Genomic DNA, 18,406 nt, shown 5'->3' on the forward strand with positions numbered 1-18,406 from the left:
TGGCTCTCGAGATGGCATCCGCCACGGCCGCATCGCGCCCATAGCTGCCACCTCCGCCTTCGCCTCGCCGGCAGGTGCGGGAGGGTGCCAGTGGTGGGAGGGAAGGCTGAGCCCAGTGCCGGCGCCGACTTCGAGTTTCTCCTCGACCGGTGCAGAGCTGTGTCCACCTGCATGATTTGAGTTGGCACAAATCTTACTTTGTTATCTATTTGTAACCTTTTTATTGAGGAACAATATAAACCAAACGTAGGGATGGTCGTAATGGATGGGTGGTAAAGAAGACTTTATAAAAAATGTTTGTAATTTTAAATATTTACACCATATTTTCAGTATGAATTTATTAATTTTTCTTAGTATAAATAGGTATAAGATGGTGTCTTTTTTTTTAAAAAAAGTTTAATTGCAAAGTGGCACTGTTTCAAAAGTCTTCAAAACACATTTCCAGAGGAAAAGAAATATCTCCTCCGGCGCCGGCCCTTCCGTCCGCAGATATTTTGCACACCGGTTCCGTTGGCTCTTCCCTACCTCCCACTTCTCCTCGCCGCCGGCCGCCGCGCCGCCAATCCCGACAGCCATGGACTCGAAGACGGATGTCGAGCTCCGCGGCCTCGACATCGATGTAGAACTCGACCCAGAGGACCTCCAGCCGTCGGTGCCCCTCAAGAAGGTTCCCGGCGGCGACCTCTTCGAGGCGGCGCGGGCGGGGGACTGCGACCGCCTCGCCCTTCTCCTCGAGGCCGGCGCAAATGTCAACGCGCGCGACCGCTGGGATTCCGTCGCACTCTACTACGCCTGCCTCGCGGGCCACGCCGAGGCCGCGCGGATGCTGCTCGAGGCCGGCGCCGTCTGCGCCGAGCGCACCTTCGATGGCGACCGGTGCCACTACGCCGCGCTCAACCTTCGCCTCCGCTGGCTGCTCAAGTCGTTCGAAGCCCGGCCGCCACCGCTCGCGCCGCTCCCCGCCGCGCTCCGGGCAACGTTTCTCGCCTGCCCCGCCAACCGCGCCGCCTTCCTCGAGATGCTCCAGGGGAGCGCCGGCGCCGAAGCCACCGCCCTCGCCGCAGCCGCTGGTTAGTGCTGCTTGCTCACGTTTCTTTGATTCCTTGTTCTTGCAATACATTGATGTCAAGTGGAATGATTGTATTAGCATTGGGTAACTATTCCACTGATCAAAATAAGGATGATTTTTTTATAGAGTTCCTATTGCTAACCTTGATCTAATTTATATGCCAATGCCACTATGCCAGTATAAAATGATTGGCAATGGAAATCTACTTGAGATTTTAATTAGTATGCTTGCCTGCTCAAAATGCAGCATGTGCAGTCAGTTCATTTCGATGTATGCAAAGGCCAGTACGATATAGTATTGTGTTGTTTGAAGTACCGGATCCGGTGTGGTGGGGATAAGTCTGAAAGAGACTTTGCTTGCTTGTTTTTCTTGGATTGCTCATTCCTGAGCTATTGATGACAGGAAAAATATTAGATTTTATGGTGCAGTTCAGAATTTGTGATTTTGGGGTTCTTCAAATAGGATTAGCAATTTGGCACTACTCCACTGATAATAATTGTAAGGATACTTAGTTACTTTAAGTTCAAATTGTTAGACGTTCATTTCATGTATGTACCAATGCCAGTCTAAGATTATTTGGAGTAAGATCTGATTTCTAAATTTTTGACACTAAGAAAAAAATCTGAATCATGTGTGCTTGGCTATTGAAATGCATTGTGCATAATCAGTTCATCTAGCTATATGCAAAATGCCAGTAAAAGGTAATGTCTGCTTCAGCTGTTTCATCGAGCACAATGTGCAAATTTTTGAATGCTCACTTTGCTTTATTGCATGTAAAGAAGATGTGTTAACATATATACTGATGAATATGCAGGATTTGGTCCAAAGGATGATCCATCAAGTGCTTGCCTTTTCCCTCCCGATATTACATTCTACCTGGATGGAAAACCAGTTGAAGCTCACCGTGTCATCCTTTGTGCCCGATCTCCTTTCTTTGAAAAGAAGTTCAAGACAGACTGGAAAGACAGGAAGGAAGTGAGATTTTCTAACCAAAAGTTGTATTATGGTGCCTTATACAGCCTCATCCATTTCTTCTATTCTGATAGACTGGAGGTAGCTGTGGACGACATGGAAAATTTGGCGCGGGCATGCAAAGTTTGCAAGTGTGAGGAATTACAAAAGATTTTGGATAGTGAAGTTGTGCATCAGAAGTATGCAGAATACAAGTCGGCAAGAGAATTGGATTTGGACAATTCACAGAAACGATTCATTTTACAAGCACAGTCCTTGCCTGAGGAAGATCGCCTTCCATCAGCGTTGCAGCGTATTCTGCATACTTGTCTAGCTAACTCAAGAGAAGAAGGCTATTATAGTGAGGATTCAAATGAGATGCACAAAAACTTGGAGGAGGATCTTGCCGATCTTTATATAAAAGTAGGTGATAAGGTTTTCCATTGTCATATGGTGATTTTGGCCTCGAGGTCAGAGTACTTTAGAGCTAGGCTATCTCGAACTGTTGATTTCCTTGAAGGTAGCAGTGGATTTCAAGCAGCTCAAAACCTTCCACTTCTTGAGGAGCATGACTTGAGTGCAGAAGCATTCGAAAAGATGCTGGAATACATGTAAGATTCAATTGTAGTTTTCATGTTTCACCACTATTTTTATTGTTGTTTCTGTTTTCTTGCTTACTTTTTTGTTGTGTAACTCTTAGGTATACTGATAAGCTTGAGCATTTGGATCCTGATCAGGTAAGATATACAAAACTGAGTTTATTACCTCTCCTTGTAATAAATGCCCTTTTCTTATGAAACTAAATATAAGTACAACTATTGCAGGCTGAAGAACTATTTGATGTTGCATCGAGGTACTTGTTGTTTCCCCTTAAGCGGGTTGTAGCTGATATGCTGTTGCCATATCTCGAACATGTTTCGCCTGCAGAATTGTGCCGCTGGTTGATGCTGTCAGACATGTACGTGTGCTTACTATTATTGATGCTACTTGTCATGAATAGATTATTTAGTGTGTTACTCAATGTCAGATTTTGCTCCTGAACACAGATATGGTGTCATGAAAATAAGGGAGTACATCTTGGATATCATTGCCTGCAACTTCGAGATGTTTGCAGGCACTCTAGAGTTCCGGGCCTTGCTTTTGACTCTCCCACCGCCATCTGGAGACGACTCATTGCGGACAACTCGTCCCAGTGCACCTGGGACTGCAGGCAACACTGATCAAGGCAACATTCTTGATGATTTGCGCGAGAAGTGGTTAGAAGCAGAGGGTGCTGAGCTTGACGAGAGGGATGAGAGTGCAGCTCTGTTTGATAAACGACTGGAGACGCTTATGCTTGTTGCTGAGAAAGAAGCTGTTGATGAAGACGCCTGAGTTCAATGAGAACTAGCGTTTTGTAGTCTTAGCTGGACACTGGTTTAGGTTTTGTGGGTTACAAGTTTATCTCTTGTATCAAACAGACCAGGTTTGGATGAAATTTAATATCCAGAGAGCAAAGCATGGTGTAAACAATTACCTTCTCTCACTTTTGTTGCATATAATCTAAGTTTGAAACAGATCCTAGATGATACTGAAATTTCAACATCTGGTAGCATGCAGTCAACACAGTGCCAAAGTGCAAATTCATTGCTTTGTTGCTTTAAGTCCTGCTCGTGAATCATCTTACTATGTTAGATTTGTCGATATTGCACGGTTACTATTGGAATCATTCCTTTTTTTTTCATCTTACTATGTTAGAATCATTCCTTTTTTTTTTCCATCTATTGGAGAATAATGCAATATTGCTTCTTCTGGGCGATCAGATGGAAAATCTATAATGGTGAGCAAAGTTGCTTCCCTATTTCAGTTTGATGTGAATTAGTTGGATGAACCAGGGCCTATCTTGGAGTTGGAGATGTATGAAAACCGTCAAACTGTTTATAGAAGAAAATAGCTACATCTTCTACAAAGAAACCTCCAAGGTGCACGACACAGACTGAAACAACCTCAACAAAGCCACCAGCAGAGGTGTAAGTGTAATCGAAACACACACCAGAGCTGTGTCATTAAGTTATTGGGCAATGGCAACAGCTTGGGACATTCAGAACCAAAGCTTGTACCCCCCACGTCAAGCATACGAATAAGTCAGGGATTGGAAAGCACTCTGCTCATCAGCTTGACGGCCAGTCCCGGCGGATGTCGAAGGTGTAGTTCATCTCCAGGTAGCACTTGCGATCGTCGTCGACAAACTGGTAAAGTGCGAAAACAGAACACCTCGATCATTGACTTACAAATTGTGCAGGTGAAATGAACACTGCTAAGGTGGCGTCTGAATGAACGTTACAGGAGACGGTTGTTTAATTACCTTTGTTCGTGCAGAGTATGATCCCCGGGCAAAGATCCCGGACGGGGTGGTCTCCTCAGGCGTCACGTAGGTGTAGGGCTCCGCCTGGGGGCTGAACGTCCCCAGCATCTCCTTGGTGCTGTCCACTGCAAAAAGAGCAATCCAGCATCAGATCAACAAACTGAACAATCCTTGGTGCCATCCATGGGAGGCAAAATGCATGTAATGTAGGTGTACCTCTGATACCGGTCTTCCAGACGGTGTTGGTATAGCGGAGGCCCGAGACGATGTTGCCGGCGACGGCGAAGGTGAACTTGAGCCGATAGGCGCTGCCCTCCTTGAGCGTGAACCACGGCTCCTTGCTCTTGGGCTCCGGCGGCAGCGGTAGCACCATGTCCCGCCGCCCAGGCGACAGGATGGACAGGCCCGTGATCTTCACGTCCGGCTCCAGCGTCTCTGCAGTTTAGTTGGTGCATCACAAACAGTGAAAACAAGATCGAAAAGGTTTTGAAAAATTCATTTCCTGCCATATTTGCCACCGTCAGTGACAGAGGTTGACACAACGATGGCAAATATGAGATTGCAATTTCTTCAGTGGCAATGAAGAATTGTGCTGAAGAATTTAGCGAGCAAAGAAGCGTGCTCCCTTCCTCGACGGTTCGGAGACACTGTATCATTGTCCTTCACAGCTTTTGAGGACATTGCCACCATTGACCACTACACCAACGGAATAGGAGTATCATATCGTAGTGCATAAAAGTACAGCATGAGATACCTAGGCACCAAGACAGGAATGCACGAAAGATGCCGCAGCAAAGTGCCGACCGGAGGCATTTTAGTACAACCTTTGGCTACAAATGATTAGCAACAAGAGGACGTCAAAGCACGCCATACGACCTTTTCCGTGGCACCCGGCACAAAGCACCTTCACTTTTCTCAGCTTCACAACCTGCTGACTGATTAAGGGACGGTTTGGAATTCATAGTGCTTTTGTGGCATTTGTGCGAATTCCTATGTTCCCAACATGCCCTCAATGTGTACAATGTACTCTTTCGATAATGGCAGCCCAGTTGCTACGTTCCCCCAGAGCTACTGGGTCTCCCCCTCTCTGACAAGAAGCTCCCCGCGTCCATGCTCGACGCCCTTGCCGCTGCATCCCCTCCTACCGGGTGCACCTCCTCAACAGCGGGGGGGGGGGGGGGGGGGGGGGGGGGGCGCTCACGCTGGTCAACACCTAATCACCTATATCGCCGCCGCGCTGCAGCTGCCCAAGTCCACCGCTGCATCCCCTCCTACCGGGTGGGGGGGGGGGGGCGCTTACGCTGGTCAACACCTAATCACCTATATCGCCGCCGCGCTGCAGCTGCCCAAGTCCACAGTGGAGAAGGTGGACAAGCCACGCGCGCGGGATGCTCTGGAAGGGCGCGACCTCGTGAACCGGGGGCGACTGTCAAGTTGCCTGGCCTATGGTGTGCCGGCTCAAGGAGGAAGGTGGCCTCGGCGTCAACAAGATCGAGGTTTAGAACACCTGTCTCCTCCTGGACAAGCTCCAGCACGGTAGTGACAACCCCTGGGCGAATTGGATTCGGTTCTGGTACACGCCCGAACACGTGCCACACCCCACGCCCTGCTGGCGGACGTTCCAGCGTCTGTTGCCCACGTACAGGGGCATCACCACCGTCGTCCTCAGCAGCGGCGCAACGACCTCCTTCTGGCTCGACAATTAGACCTCGCTTGGCCCCCTCGATTGAGCATTGCGGGTCCTATTCTCCCACTGCCTCGAGCCTTGCATCACGGTCGCCGCCGCCTTCGCCACCGAAGCCCTCGTCTTGCCGATGCGGGAGCGCCTCTCTCCTACGGCCAGCGATGAGCTCGCGGTCCTCATCTCCAGGTTCAGTGACCTGCACCTTGGTGTCGTCCCGGCACCCACCACTTGGCTTGGGGAGATGAGGTCGATGTGCGCTCCGGTGCCCTCTACTCCATGCTAAAGCAGACGGGTTGCACGGTGCCGCACTCCGACGTCAACCGGAAAACTTCGCCCTGATCAAGGTTTGGGTCGTCTTTTGGATCTTCCAGTAGGGGAACACGCGCATGCGGGACTTCCTCCACGCCACGACGCCATGGGCAGCCCCACTGGCCCCTTCTACACCGTCGACGAGGACGCCGCCCACCTCTTCTTTACTCGTCCACACATCACCAGCTTCTAGAGATCGGCGTGCCCTCACGCCTCTGTCACCTACCTCGCCGTTGTGCTTCAAGCGCTACCGCTCCCGCCAGGGGCGACCCTATACACCGCGACGCTGCTCCTCTTGTGTGTGATTTGGAAAAACCACAACAGGATGATCTTCGACGCCGTCGACCAGCCTATCGCTACCATCGCCCAAGCAGCTAGGGTCCATCGTGCTCCCTGCCGCCTAGATACTCTCCTGCTCAAGTCCTGGTGCTCTAGATTCTGTGTAATATAGCACCTACGCTTCTTACATCTCCCCCCTCTTTCTGCAAACATTGCCCCCCGCACCGGGTCGTAAAATAGAAACCTGCCGGCTCCGGCCTAGCATTTGAATGAACGTTCACCTGAGCGTGCTCCGCCCTGTTGCTCCTTAAAAAAAAGATAATGGCAGCCATGCAATGGGAGTTCTTTTCTTTTGAATTTTATTTGCAAAGGAAATTGAGAATGTATTCCCAGTTTCTGAAACTCCACTTGCGTCTATTCCTAAACCTTCGACCGTTGGGTGTGCAAAATGATGCACAAGCCACAACGACGGCGAGAATTGGTTTTGCACTCGCCCAATCAAGGCTGACACCGTTCTCGGTTGTTGAGTCAATTCTTCAGTTAATTCTGTTTTTTTTTGAAAAGTGGATATTGGTGAGAGGGTCAACGGTCGTAATACAATAAACACGGAGAGTCACGAGGGAAAGAAAAATCAAGAACGCCAGAAGCCAACGAACGAGTAGTTCAACAGAGCATGGAAAGACTCACACAAGGTTAAAATTGTGTGAGTGGTCTAAGGATGATGATGCATCACGCAACAAACACAGAACAATCAGACAAAAAAAGGAGGTTTGAATGGACAGTTTGGGGTACAAATGTTAGATGTGTGTGCAGGGCAGGTGGCTTCTGTTTTTACCTCCAACGGAGCTCAAGTCGACGCTGCCCAGCAGCTGCTCCTTCCATCGCCTCAGGCTCTCATCATCCTGTACAAAAACAAAAAACAACAGCAGTAGCTAAGTGAGCGATTTAGAATCTTAATTAAGTATTATGCTGCATAATTGAGCAGCGACCCTGAAACAGAGGAATATAAGGAAGAAAAGAATTGAAGGGAGTGGTAACTGCTACGTTTTCGCTACAAAGTTAATTAAGCATTGGCCTGAAATGGAATAAGAAATCAAGCAAGAACGAATTGCATTGCATCAAGAACAGGAACAGGAAGGATGAAGTAACCAGCTGCTGAACAGTCGAGGGGTTTCGCTATCATTTCACCTTGTCCTTGTCGAGCTGCTCCTTGATGCTGACCCTGGGGCCGAGCTCGATGGCGTCCTTCGCCGCCGCCGCCGCCTCCTCGTCCTCGTCCTCCTCCTCGTCGTTGGCGCTGGCGCACAGCGACGCCTCGCTGAGTTTCCTGTCCACCGCGCCCACGCTCTGCTCCTGCTCCCCGGCGGCGGAGCTGCACTCCTCCGCGCGTCGTCGTTCCCGCTCCATCTGCCTCCCCTGCGGCGTCTCCTCCTCCTTGAGCTTGCCGGAGCAAGAAGACGCCGAGCTCACGGCGGCTGACGACATCGCACCAAAAGGAGAGGTGGAATTTGTTGTAACAAGCTGCAGAGAATTACAGCGACTTCCTCTGCTCTAGTAAGAGAGAGAGAGAGAGAGAGAGAGAGAGAGAGAGAGAGAGAGAGAGAGTGGGAGGGAGGGAGGGACGGAGGGGAAGGGCGCAAGGATCCAAAAAGAGAATGAAGGTCTGGTCGGGGGCACAAGAATGGAGGGGCCAGGGAGGGAGGGAGGGAGTCAGGAGAATGGACTAGAAGAAGCAGGTGGTGGGAACGTGACGGCCACTAATGGAATCGCACTGCCGTTTCAGGCGGCATCCGGGAACAGCAGCATCACAGCAGGGGATGTCAAAGCAGCCGTCAGCAGGTCACGCTCAGGCAGAAGGGTGAAGTTATTGTGGCAGGGGTGGACGAGTCCCTGGCTTCCTGCCGTTCGCTAGCTCTCGCCAGAGAGCTCGCTCCCTCTCCGTTCTTGACGCGAACGCGACGCAAGAAATCCGCACACGAATAAGTTGGGCAAAACGACACGCGTTAGTCCTAACCCCTAGTGCTCGTATATCATCATGGCTGCTTGTATAAACTTAACTCCTACTCATACGGATTAGTGCTCGACGAAATGACGAGATCTCATTTTTGTTAGAGAGAGAAAAAAAGAAAGAGAGAATGAAAGAGCTAGAAAAATGCCGAAGCAAGAACGTTGTGTGACGCAGTAGGTAAACGCGCGTAACCACGCTTGAAAGCGTGAGCTTTGCAAATGCTTTGGACATGGAAGTTCATTTGCGAAAGAAAGATGAACTACTTGCATACTGAAGATTTTGGCTTGGACATTCTCAGGAAAGAGACGTGAACTCTTATAAAAAATGATCTGCACAGTAGTAGACGGATGTACAGTGAGAGGAGTAAAAAGGGCGCGTGGTACCAATTGAAGAAGGCTTTGTTGAAATTGAATGTCTTCACGGGCAAGGCGCCGGCTTCACCTGCACCTGCAGAGTGATTCGTCAGCTGCTCAGCTGTCTCCGCACAGCGACGTCCGTGTCTCATTCTAGTAGCATTGGCTAGTTTTTTTTTTCGCCAAAAGGACCTTTATTGCTTAAGGCGATTCATTACACATCAGAGTGTCAAGGGGTGTTTGGACACTAGGTGCTAAACTTTAACAGTGTCACATCGGATGTTCGGATGCTAATTAGGAGGACTGAACATGAGCTAATTATAAAACTAATTGCAGAACCCCTAGGCTAATTCACGAGACGAATCTATTAAGCCTAATTAATCCATCATTAGCAAATGGTTACTGTAGCACCACATTGTCAAATCATGGACTAATTAGGCTTAATAGATTCATCTCGCGAATTAGACTCCATTTGTGCAATTAGTTTTGTAATTAGCCTATATTTAATACTCCTAATTAGTATCAAACATCCGATGTGACAGGTGCTAAACTTCAACAGGGGAGCCAAACAGGCCCTTAATACATTCAGGAACTGAAACAAAAGAAACACGACACTCTTCCAAGTGAATGGCTAGATGAGCTAGCTCATGCACAATTTTATTTTGCTCTCTCCTGATCTTGGCAAAATGTAGACTATGCAACTTCTGCTATCCAGCCAAATATCAAGGATGACTGGTGCAATCAGAGACATGAAAATACTAGGTGCTCCCAGTTTATCAATAATTGTCGAGCAATAGGATTATATCCCTATCCCACCATCTCGCTGCCGGTCTAACTCCTTCCAGGCATGCTAGCACCTCTGCTTCTTCCGTATATCTGCAATGACGTAGCTAGCACCAAGCTGTCAGCAAAGACTGCCCTATGCAATCTGTGATGATGACGCCGACAGTTGCTTCCCCTGTATGAATGATAAAAGCCCCCATCTACTCAGCATATTCATTGGTGGGCGGGCTTGGCTTTGTTCCTGGAATCTTCTGCTTCCCTCGAGTATCCTCAGTCGGTGTCTGTTGTCGTATTTGGAGCAGTGATCGAATGTATCTCATTAGAAAGAGCATAGAGCCTACTATTGATATCTGTTCACCAGCTTGTAGCACGCTATTCCTAACACTCCAACATCTCCATATTAGCATAAGGAAATTTGAAATAGTTTCAGTGTCATAGCATAAGGAGCTACTCTAGTCCCGTATAAATCATATCTGACTCGTCAAGTAGCGGCAATTGGCTTCTCAATTCAAGACGTAGAGCATGAGCATGCGGATAGGCAATGATAGCATGAAAACAATCTTCCGTTGGGTGACCACAAAGCTCGCAGCTACTCTCCTGGTCTAGGTGTTTGAAGCATTTATTTGCTCTGGTAGGCAAACTATTATTAATGACCTTCCAAGAGAAAACTCTTACCTCACATGGAACCTGAGCACTCCAAATTTTCTAGAGCCAATGTCACCCATCTCATACTTCCACTTCATTGCCAATCTACTCCCTTCGTCCTAGAATATAGCTATGTTTAGACTTTTTTAAAGTCAAATCTTATCAACTTTGACTGCGAATAGAGAAATAATCATAGAGACTAATAACATAAAAATAATGTTAGTTGATTTATCATGAAACCAATAACCTTTTCTATTTGAAATAAATTAATTTTAGAGATATTGTTGGTCAAAGTTAAAAAGATTTGACTTTGAAAAAGCTAAACGTAGCTATATTTTGGGATGGAGGGAGTATAAGCACTTCTCATCGAAAATAGCTTTCTCAAAATTCCATGCCAACCAGTCACTACACTGACTCGATGGTAATTTGATTTTCAGAATTTCAGCCGCATCACATTGATGAAAAAAAAACCTTCGAACCAATGTATCATCCCAATCATTCAATCTTTAGTCAATTAGTTGGCTTACTCTGCGTAATCTACACAATCTGCTACATCCAATCGGTCTCATTCTATATGGGCACGATAACAAGTTATCTTGCCAAATGCGAATTGAGCTCCCGTCACCTGTTACGCCAGACCACACCCTTCCTCAGAAGTTCCCAAATTCAATTGCCCTCCAGGTTTGCGAAGCATCATTAGCCACAACAGTATCTAACATATTACCAAAGGGGAAGTACTTAGATTTCAAAACATGTGCACACAAGTTGTATGGAAAGACCAGTAGCCTCCAAGCTTGCTTGGCAAGCAGTGCCTGGTTAAATAAGATCAGGTCCTTGAAACCTATCCCACCAAGGCCCTTTGGCATTAGCATTGTTTGCCATGATATACATTGAACCTTTCTCCTCTCTTGGTTCGAGCCCCACCAGTAAGCACGAATACTCTTCATCAGGTCCTCACACAAACTCCCTGTCAACTTGAAAACACTCATTATGTAATTTGGGAGGGACTGAGCAATCGATTTAATTAAGATCTCCTTCCCAGCAGCTGACAAATCCTTCTCTCATCATACTGTCATGCGCTTCAGGAATCTAGCTTCCAGAGGTTGGAAGACCCCCCTCTTCATACGACCTTGTGGAGTAGGCAGGCCCAGATATTTCTCCTCGAAATCTAAACGTTCCACACCTAGAATGTTCCTTACCTGTTGAGATATGACTTCATCACTTCCTTCTCTTACTAGCAATGAACATTTACTAGGACTTAATAGTTGACTCGTGCTCTTTTCAAAAGCTAAAATATCCGATCGCACATGATGTACTTGGTCTGCAGTGGCATGAAAAAAATAGTAGGCTGTCATCTGCTAATAGAAGGTGAGAGATGCTCGGTGCCCTTCTACACACCTTAATGCCCTCAATACGACCCATAGACTCGTAGTGCTTCAACAAAATAGACAGATCATCAGCAACCAAAAGAAAGAGGTAGGGTGAAAGTGGATCATCTTGGCGTAGACCACGCGACGGGGAAAAGGGTGGCAACGGCACCCCATTGAAGCGGGCAAAGTAGCGAACAGTGGACACACAGGCCATGATCCACTGTACCCAATTACTTTGAAAGCCTAGCTTCACATCTTTAAGTATCCGCAATCAACACGATCATATGCCTTGGACAAGTCCAACTTATACGCGCAGAGCTCCTCCCTGGCACCAACACCTCTTTGAATTGCATGAATGCACTCAAAGGCAATTAGGGCATTATCAGTAATCATTCTCCCGGGCACAAAGGCACTTTGTTCTTGTGATATAATTTCTCCCAGCAGTGGCCTTAATCTATTAACCAAGCATTTTGAGATCACCTTGTAAATCACATTACAAAGGCTTATAGGCCAAAAATCCTTCCTCTCCTTGGGATTGGTACCTTTTGGCTGTATCATTAATTCCCATAGGCATTACCCAAATGCAAAAAAAACTCTTTACAGTGCACACCACATCGTCTCACAGGATATCCAATGTTTTTGGAAAAAGCGCGCTGGGAATCCGTTCGGCCCCGAGGCTTTCATCGGACCCATCTGAAATAGAGCATCAGAAATTTCCTAGGTAGTGAACTCCTTGCATAGATGGTCATTCATCTCCTCTGAGATCTTTGGCACAACTAAGTTTAGTAAATTACCCGGAACAACTCCTGGATCAGCCGCATACATATTTTTAAAGAAATCCTCCTCCATTCCCTTTAAATCTCGTTGATCCTCATGCCACACACCATCCCGATCTTGGAGCCTCTTTATACGATTCTTGTGAGCTTGCCAGACTGCTTGTCGATGGAAATAAGTTGTGTTTTTATCCCCTTCGCATAGCTAGGCAATCGACGAACGTTGAAGCAACATCATTTCTTCCTTATATAAAACCTCATTCATTCTATCTATGATTTGCCTGATACCACGCAGATCACCTACAGGGTTACTTTTTAGTTCTTCAAGCTTAGTTCTCAGCGCCTCCAGTTCAGTAGAAACTGAACCAAAATTCTTCTTGCTCCACAAACGCAAGGCACGTTGTACATGGCCCAAAGCCCCAGCTATTCCTCCAAGCCCTTCTTTGCTTGGTGCCGAGCACCAAGCTTCCTTGATTTCTTCCGCTAGAGATTCAAGTCTCTCCCACATGATTTCATATCGAAAAATCCGCTGCTTGTGGCACTCCCAGCTCTCTTTTTTTAATCTCTAGAAATAGTGGACAATGATTTGACCGGGACGACACTAAGTGATGTAATGTTGCCTCTGCAAACATATCCCTCCAGCTAGTATCCGCTACAGCTCTATCAAGTCTGACCTTGACATTAGCAGCCCTGCCCTCCCATTATCATAAGTGAAAGGTAGTCCTACAAAACCCAAGTCCATCAGATCACAATCAACCAAGGCGTCATGAAAATTAGCCATTTGCCTCTCAGGCCTTTCACAAGCCGAGAAGTGCTCAAAACCCCACATCGCTTTGTTAAATCCCCCATAGCTAGCCAAGGAAGCTCTGATTTAGAGCACAAACGACGAAGCATTTCCCACATATGATGGCGGTTCTCGGTTCTTAATTCCCCGTACACAAAGGTCACCCTAAACCAAGGTTCGCCCACACCAACACGAGTCAAGACATCAATATACCGACGATTCTTTTCTATTAAATTAACCTCAACTGACTCATGCCAAAAGAGGGCCAAGCCTCCATTTCTACCTATCAACTGCGATACAATTCTTAAGATCCAACCTCCATCTTAACTTAGGTACTCTACTTTTTGAATTACGCGTTTCACAAAGAAAAACCATACTCGAGCTCTTGGCTCGTACTAGAGCCGACAATTCTTGAACTATCAGAGGGAGCCCGATCCCTTGGCAGTTCTAACAGAAAGCATTCATTGCGCCTGGTGGGGCTTGTCCTTTGCACCCACTAGGTTGTTTGTAGCCGCCACCCTCTTTAGAGCGTCCTGTGTCTCCCCTGCCACCTTCTTCTCTTCCTCTAGCGCCCTGCTTCCAAGTCCTGCACCCATAGGAGCAAGCAGACTGCCCATCAGCTTCCCATTAGATTGCAGCTCCTTCAGAGATTGGACTATCACCTCCGGCTTGAGAGATTTGTTGGTCTTCCTTGATTTGTTGATATGTTTTGTAGCACCTGGGCTCTTGACAAGTGATTTGCGATCTGGTAGACCTCCTGTCTTTGATTTTGCCAACAACAGCCTATCATGGAGGCTGAGCGGTAGAGCAGCTCCTTTGTTCTTTGCTGACTCCTCCTGGGTGGACAGAGTGCCATCGCTGGATCCATTGTACAAGTCGATGCCACACACCCTTTCATTTACACCCAGCATTTCATCCTGCATCCTTCCATTAGCCACTGATCCAACATTTGTACTAGGACGAATCACATCTACAGCCATCTTTTGCACACCATGCACCAAATCTTCCGCCACCTCCGCAATAACAGTGCATTTGGCGGTAGAGCTTCCCACCACTCGCCCATCAAGCTGCATGTGGTCAGCAACCTTGCTAACATTATCCTGCTACATGACTGGCTGTTGTTGCAAGTTCTCGTGGCAGTCAGCATTTAGCGATGAGGATCCAGAGTAGGAAGACACCCTCTCCTTCTGCGACCCACTAAAATTGAGGCCCCTCTTCACCGGTGGCGTCGACACATGGAATGAGAGCATCCTACCCAGCTCCTTCTTGAAAGGCGAGGTGCGCAGCTCCGTACCAAACCGCACCCCTTCTTCATTCAGCTCCTTATCCGGGGCACTCCCGCTCAGCATGGCCAATGCGGCTACAGCAAAAATAAAAGCGTGGGACATTTTCATATTTCACCATAAACTCCATCAGCCGTCTTCCTCTAACTCTGATCTGCACACTATACTTCAGAGAATCCTCAAGCGCAAAATCAACTCTCACCCTTTTGAAATCCTTCACAGCTTCACCCACCTCTAGAACAGCTTCGCCCACCTCTAGAACACGTCCCACTTTGGCTCCCAATGCAGTAACAAAGCCCGTTGTCATCATCCCCATCGAAATATCATATATGCGGATCGAAAGAGGAATCAACTCAATAACTACCTCAAACAGTCTGGTGATGCCATCATAAGGAACAACAATAAGAGCATCTCCTTTAAAATTCAACGGGCCTCCCTTTAGCACAAAATTGAGTGAAGTCTCCAAAGGAAATTCAAGCAGATATCTATTCTCACCAAAGAGTCCTCGAGTCACATCTCCCCAAAAAATGCATAGCTCTGAGAATACGATTTTAGGTTTGGAGATGCGACCAAAATAGTACCTCACCACCGCAAAACACCTTTTCTTTGTGCCCTCCTCAGGTGCTTCGTCCTCGAACGCATATTCCACTTCTTCCTCCTCAGGGACTTCCTCTGAATCAGCATCATGGTCAACCGTGCCATGGGGAAGAGAACCCTCCCTTCCTCTGAATCAGCATCATGGTCAACCGTGCCATGGGGAAGAGAACCCATCTGGCCAGCCTCAGTAAAGTCAGCTGGAGCACGCACCTCCTCCCCCAACTGCGATGCCTGTGGATCCATCTCAGTCCTATCTTCTCGCACTGCCGGCCAACCCGTACCAAATCTCGAATCGATCGCCAAAGGATGGCTTCGGGTGGGCAACGTCCTCACCGGAGATTCCTTATCACCCCCACCGCTGTTCTTAGATCGGAAACCAGAGAGGATAGGAAAGGTCTTGCGGCAGCCGAAAAACCTAGGAAAGCACCGAAACCCTAGGGGGCCATGCAACATAAATATACCATGTGTCTTGACTTCACGTAAAGGATCCGGAAACCATCGAGCAACGTACGATCGCCCTGACCCATCATTGGCCAAAAAACTTGGAAGTAGGAGTCCACGATTGATGACTAGCACCATCAAACCGGAGAAAGCTCTCGGCCAAAACCCTAGATGGGTTCGCCGCAACAGGTCGGGCGCAAAAATTGCCCGTCTTGACACCCGCCACGCACCATGCACCGGCCTGCGTGGTAAAGCTGTGTTCCTCCATCACCGTCATCGCCGGGATGAAGTGCATGAGCTTCACCATCTTTGTGCCCCCTCCGCCCCCTCCCCCCAGCAAGCAGTGCCCACCGGAGGAGGCTACACGGCAATCGGCACCTGATACTTACAGGGGCTTTAGTAGCATTGGCTAGTTGTTGGCTGCTGCAGAAGCATCTAAATTCCATTCCTCGGAAGAGCCATTCCGGACATCTAAAACCGTACTGTTTCTAGATAAGATATCCTTCAAACTCCGTGCTACGCATGCAAAGGCCTTCCCAAACTCAAAAAAAAAGTGCAAGTCTTGGCTGGGAGTATGCAAAAACAAACTTCAATTCCCAGCATATTTTTTATGGATTTGTTTTGCAATGGGGAGGGAACTTGGTGGTACACGTCTTTGTTCTGAATCGAGATCGTCAGGGTTTCACAATGTTCCAAACTACCCAAGTTTTACTATGTCTATCTCGCTTGCACAAAGCCGTTCCAGTCAACTACTAATACTACCAAGGTTACGCTAAACAATGATAGCCAAGGTGGTCCAGCTTCTAGAATGGACGAGCTTTATCTTCTTAATCACTGTGCCAGCTCTCATCGTGTCAGAAACATGCAAATGGTAGAATGCACCCATACGACAAATACTACTTTTATCTCCATAGTCAAAAGGCTATATGTCCGGTTCATCAACTCGTTCTCTTTTTAGTGCCATCGCTAGGAGGAGCGCTAGTCGGCTTATTTCTTATCTAGTCCTCAAAAAATAAGATACTGCAACTAACCTATGTTTATGAGACGGCATATATAATAATATAATATCCTAAATTCCTACGGTTGTCCTAGGAAGAAATAGCCTTTGAACACAGATGCTGTGCTCGTATAAAAAATCATCCAAAAGCTAGACCACCGAATAGTCCTTGCTCTGAAGAATCAAATTTCAAAAACCAAAATTGAAAAATAACTTGTGGAAAGGCCAGAAGAAAAAAGGACACACTCACGATCCTAGAAAATGGATAGAATTGGAAGAAAGAGAAATCGCAAGGAGGCTTGGAGTTCCCATACCGATTTGTCCTAAAAAAATGGATGCAACGGAGTCGTGCTATTAAACCACAAGACAATTTCACCTTATGCAGTCCTTTTTTTCAGTGAAACTACGGCAACCCTTGGGTTGCCTGAACTTTATTTCATTGGCAAAACACTTTACAAAGTAAGGTAATTACAATCCAAAAGCTGGCCATCGCTAGCAAGGAAACTAGAGAGGGAAGGACAGAACAAGATACAAAAGGAGATTCTTATGGATCAAAGAAATTGCTTCAAAGGGATAACCTATCCTTATCAACTGAATTCCTACATCTGTTGGTCCAGAGGAGGACATCGTCGCGGCACCTCTTTGAAATATGCGTGTTGATCTCATGATCATGTTTGAAAACTTTCGCATTCTTGCATTTCCAAATATTCCATAGGATGCAGATTAGGACAGTAGCTTTAATACTGGGGCTTCGTTCCTGAAGGAGGTTTAGAGTCTAAAGAGCTTCAATTCCATCCGTCCCTGAGAAGGAGCTTAGATCAAAGCCTATGTATGACCAGAAGCTAGAACTTCGTTGACAATCAATGAAGAGATGAAATCAATCTTCTTCGCAGGAGCAAAATGGGCATTGTCCATCGGGTCTCATGTTGCAGTATCTGAGACGAGAGTTGGAACTCAACCTTCGCCTATACAGCAGCCAAAGGAAAAACTTACATTTTCTGGGTGCAAATTATGCCAAACTTCATAGGATAATTCATCTTTTTGCACAGAGCTGAAGGCTAGCAGGTAGTGTTCTCTCAAGGTAGGGATCTTGCCGCTATTCCTGGACAATTTTGAGTCAGTGCATCCTTCAGATAAATTGACAGAGGCCATAAGAGATTGCAATTCCAATAAATCCCTAGAGGCAGCTCGAGTAAGACGGGGGCGAAGGGAGAGTTGTAGATCCTGCACCAACAGAGCTCTTGAAATGGAAACGTGGGGCCTTGTAGTGTGGGAGAAAAGAGCAGGAAAAGCTTCTGCCAGAGTTTGAGAACCACACCAAAGGTCAAGCCAAAAGGCAGTCCTCTCTCCGTTTCCAAGAAGCACTTTTGTTTCTGCTCGAAAGGAGGCAAGTTCAGCAAAAATATCTTTCCAAATAGGAGTGATGTCCGTTCTGTCATCACCAAAGTCCCGCCTATCATTCCACCCACATTGTCTTCGGAGCCAATCAATCCAAGGAGCCGACGGAGCACAATGAAACTTGTAAAGGAACTTTTTTAGGAGACTACTGTTTTGCTTTGGCAAATCAGGGACACCAAGGCCCCCATTTTCTTTGGGCAAACAAACATCTTCCCAAGCTACTTTACATTGCCCGCCTTTACATTGATTCTCACCCGTCCAGAAAAGGCACGCTGTCGTGCAATTAGAGCTTCAATTGTTGTTTTTGGCATCAAAAGAGAGCTCATAGGATACACCGA

General features: G+C 47.1%; 2 protein-coding genes across 2 annotated transcripts; one reads left to right on the forward strand and one right to left on the reverse strand.

Moving 5' to 3' along the window:
- The first annotated feature begins 460 nt into the window (after window positions 1-460).
- On the forward strand, window positions 461-3,663 carry LOC117852907 (BTB/POZ domain-containing protein At2g04740). The gene is made up of 5 exons (XM_034735213.2): window positions 461-1,070; window positions 1,884-2,631; window positions 2,721-2,757; window positions 2,845-2,978; window positions 3,067-3,663. Exons 1-5 carry the CDS (start codon window positions 575-577, stop codon window positions 3,392-3,394), a joined length of 1,743 nt encoding a protein of 580 aa, XP_034591104.1. The 5' UTR covers window positions 461-574; the 3' UTR covers window positions 3,395-3,663.
- A 254-nt stretch (window positions 3,664-3,917) lies between these two features.
- On the reverse strand, window positions 3,918-8,579 carry LOC117852908 (rho GDP-dissociation inhibitor 1). The gene is made up of 5 exons (XM_034735214.2): window positions 7,825-8,579; window positions 7,472-7,538; window positions 4,581-4,799; window positions 4,365-4,489; window positions 3,918-4,248 (listed from the first exon to the last, which is right to left on the reverse strand). Exons 1-5 carry the CDS (start codon window positions 8,119-8,121, stop codon window positions 4,171-4,173), a joined length of 786 nt encoding a protein of 261 aa, XP_034591105.1. The 5' UTR covers window positions 8,122-8,579; the 3' UTR covers window positions 3,918-4,170.
- Window positions 8,580-18,406: the final 9,827 nt, after the last annotated feature.

This window comes from Setaria viridis, chromosome 4 (genome assembly GCF_005286985.2).
Source record: "Setaria viridis chromosome 4, Setaria_viridis_v4.0, whole genome shotgun sequence".
Lineage (NCBI taxonomy): Eukaryota > Viridiplantae > Streptophyta > Magnoliopsida > Poales > Poaceae > Setaria > Setaria viridis.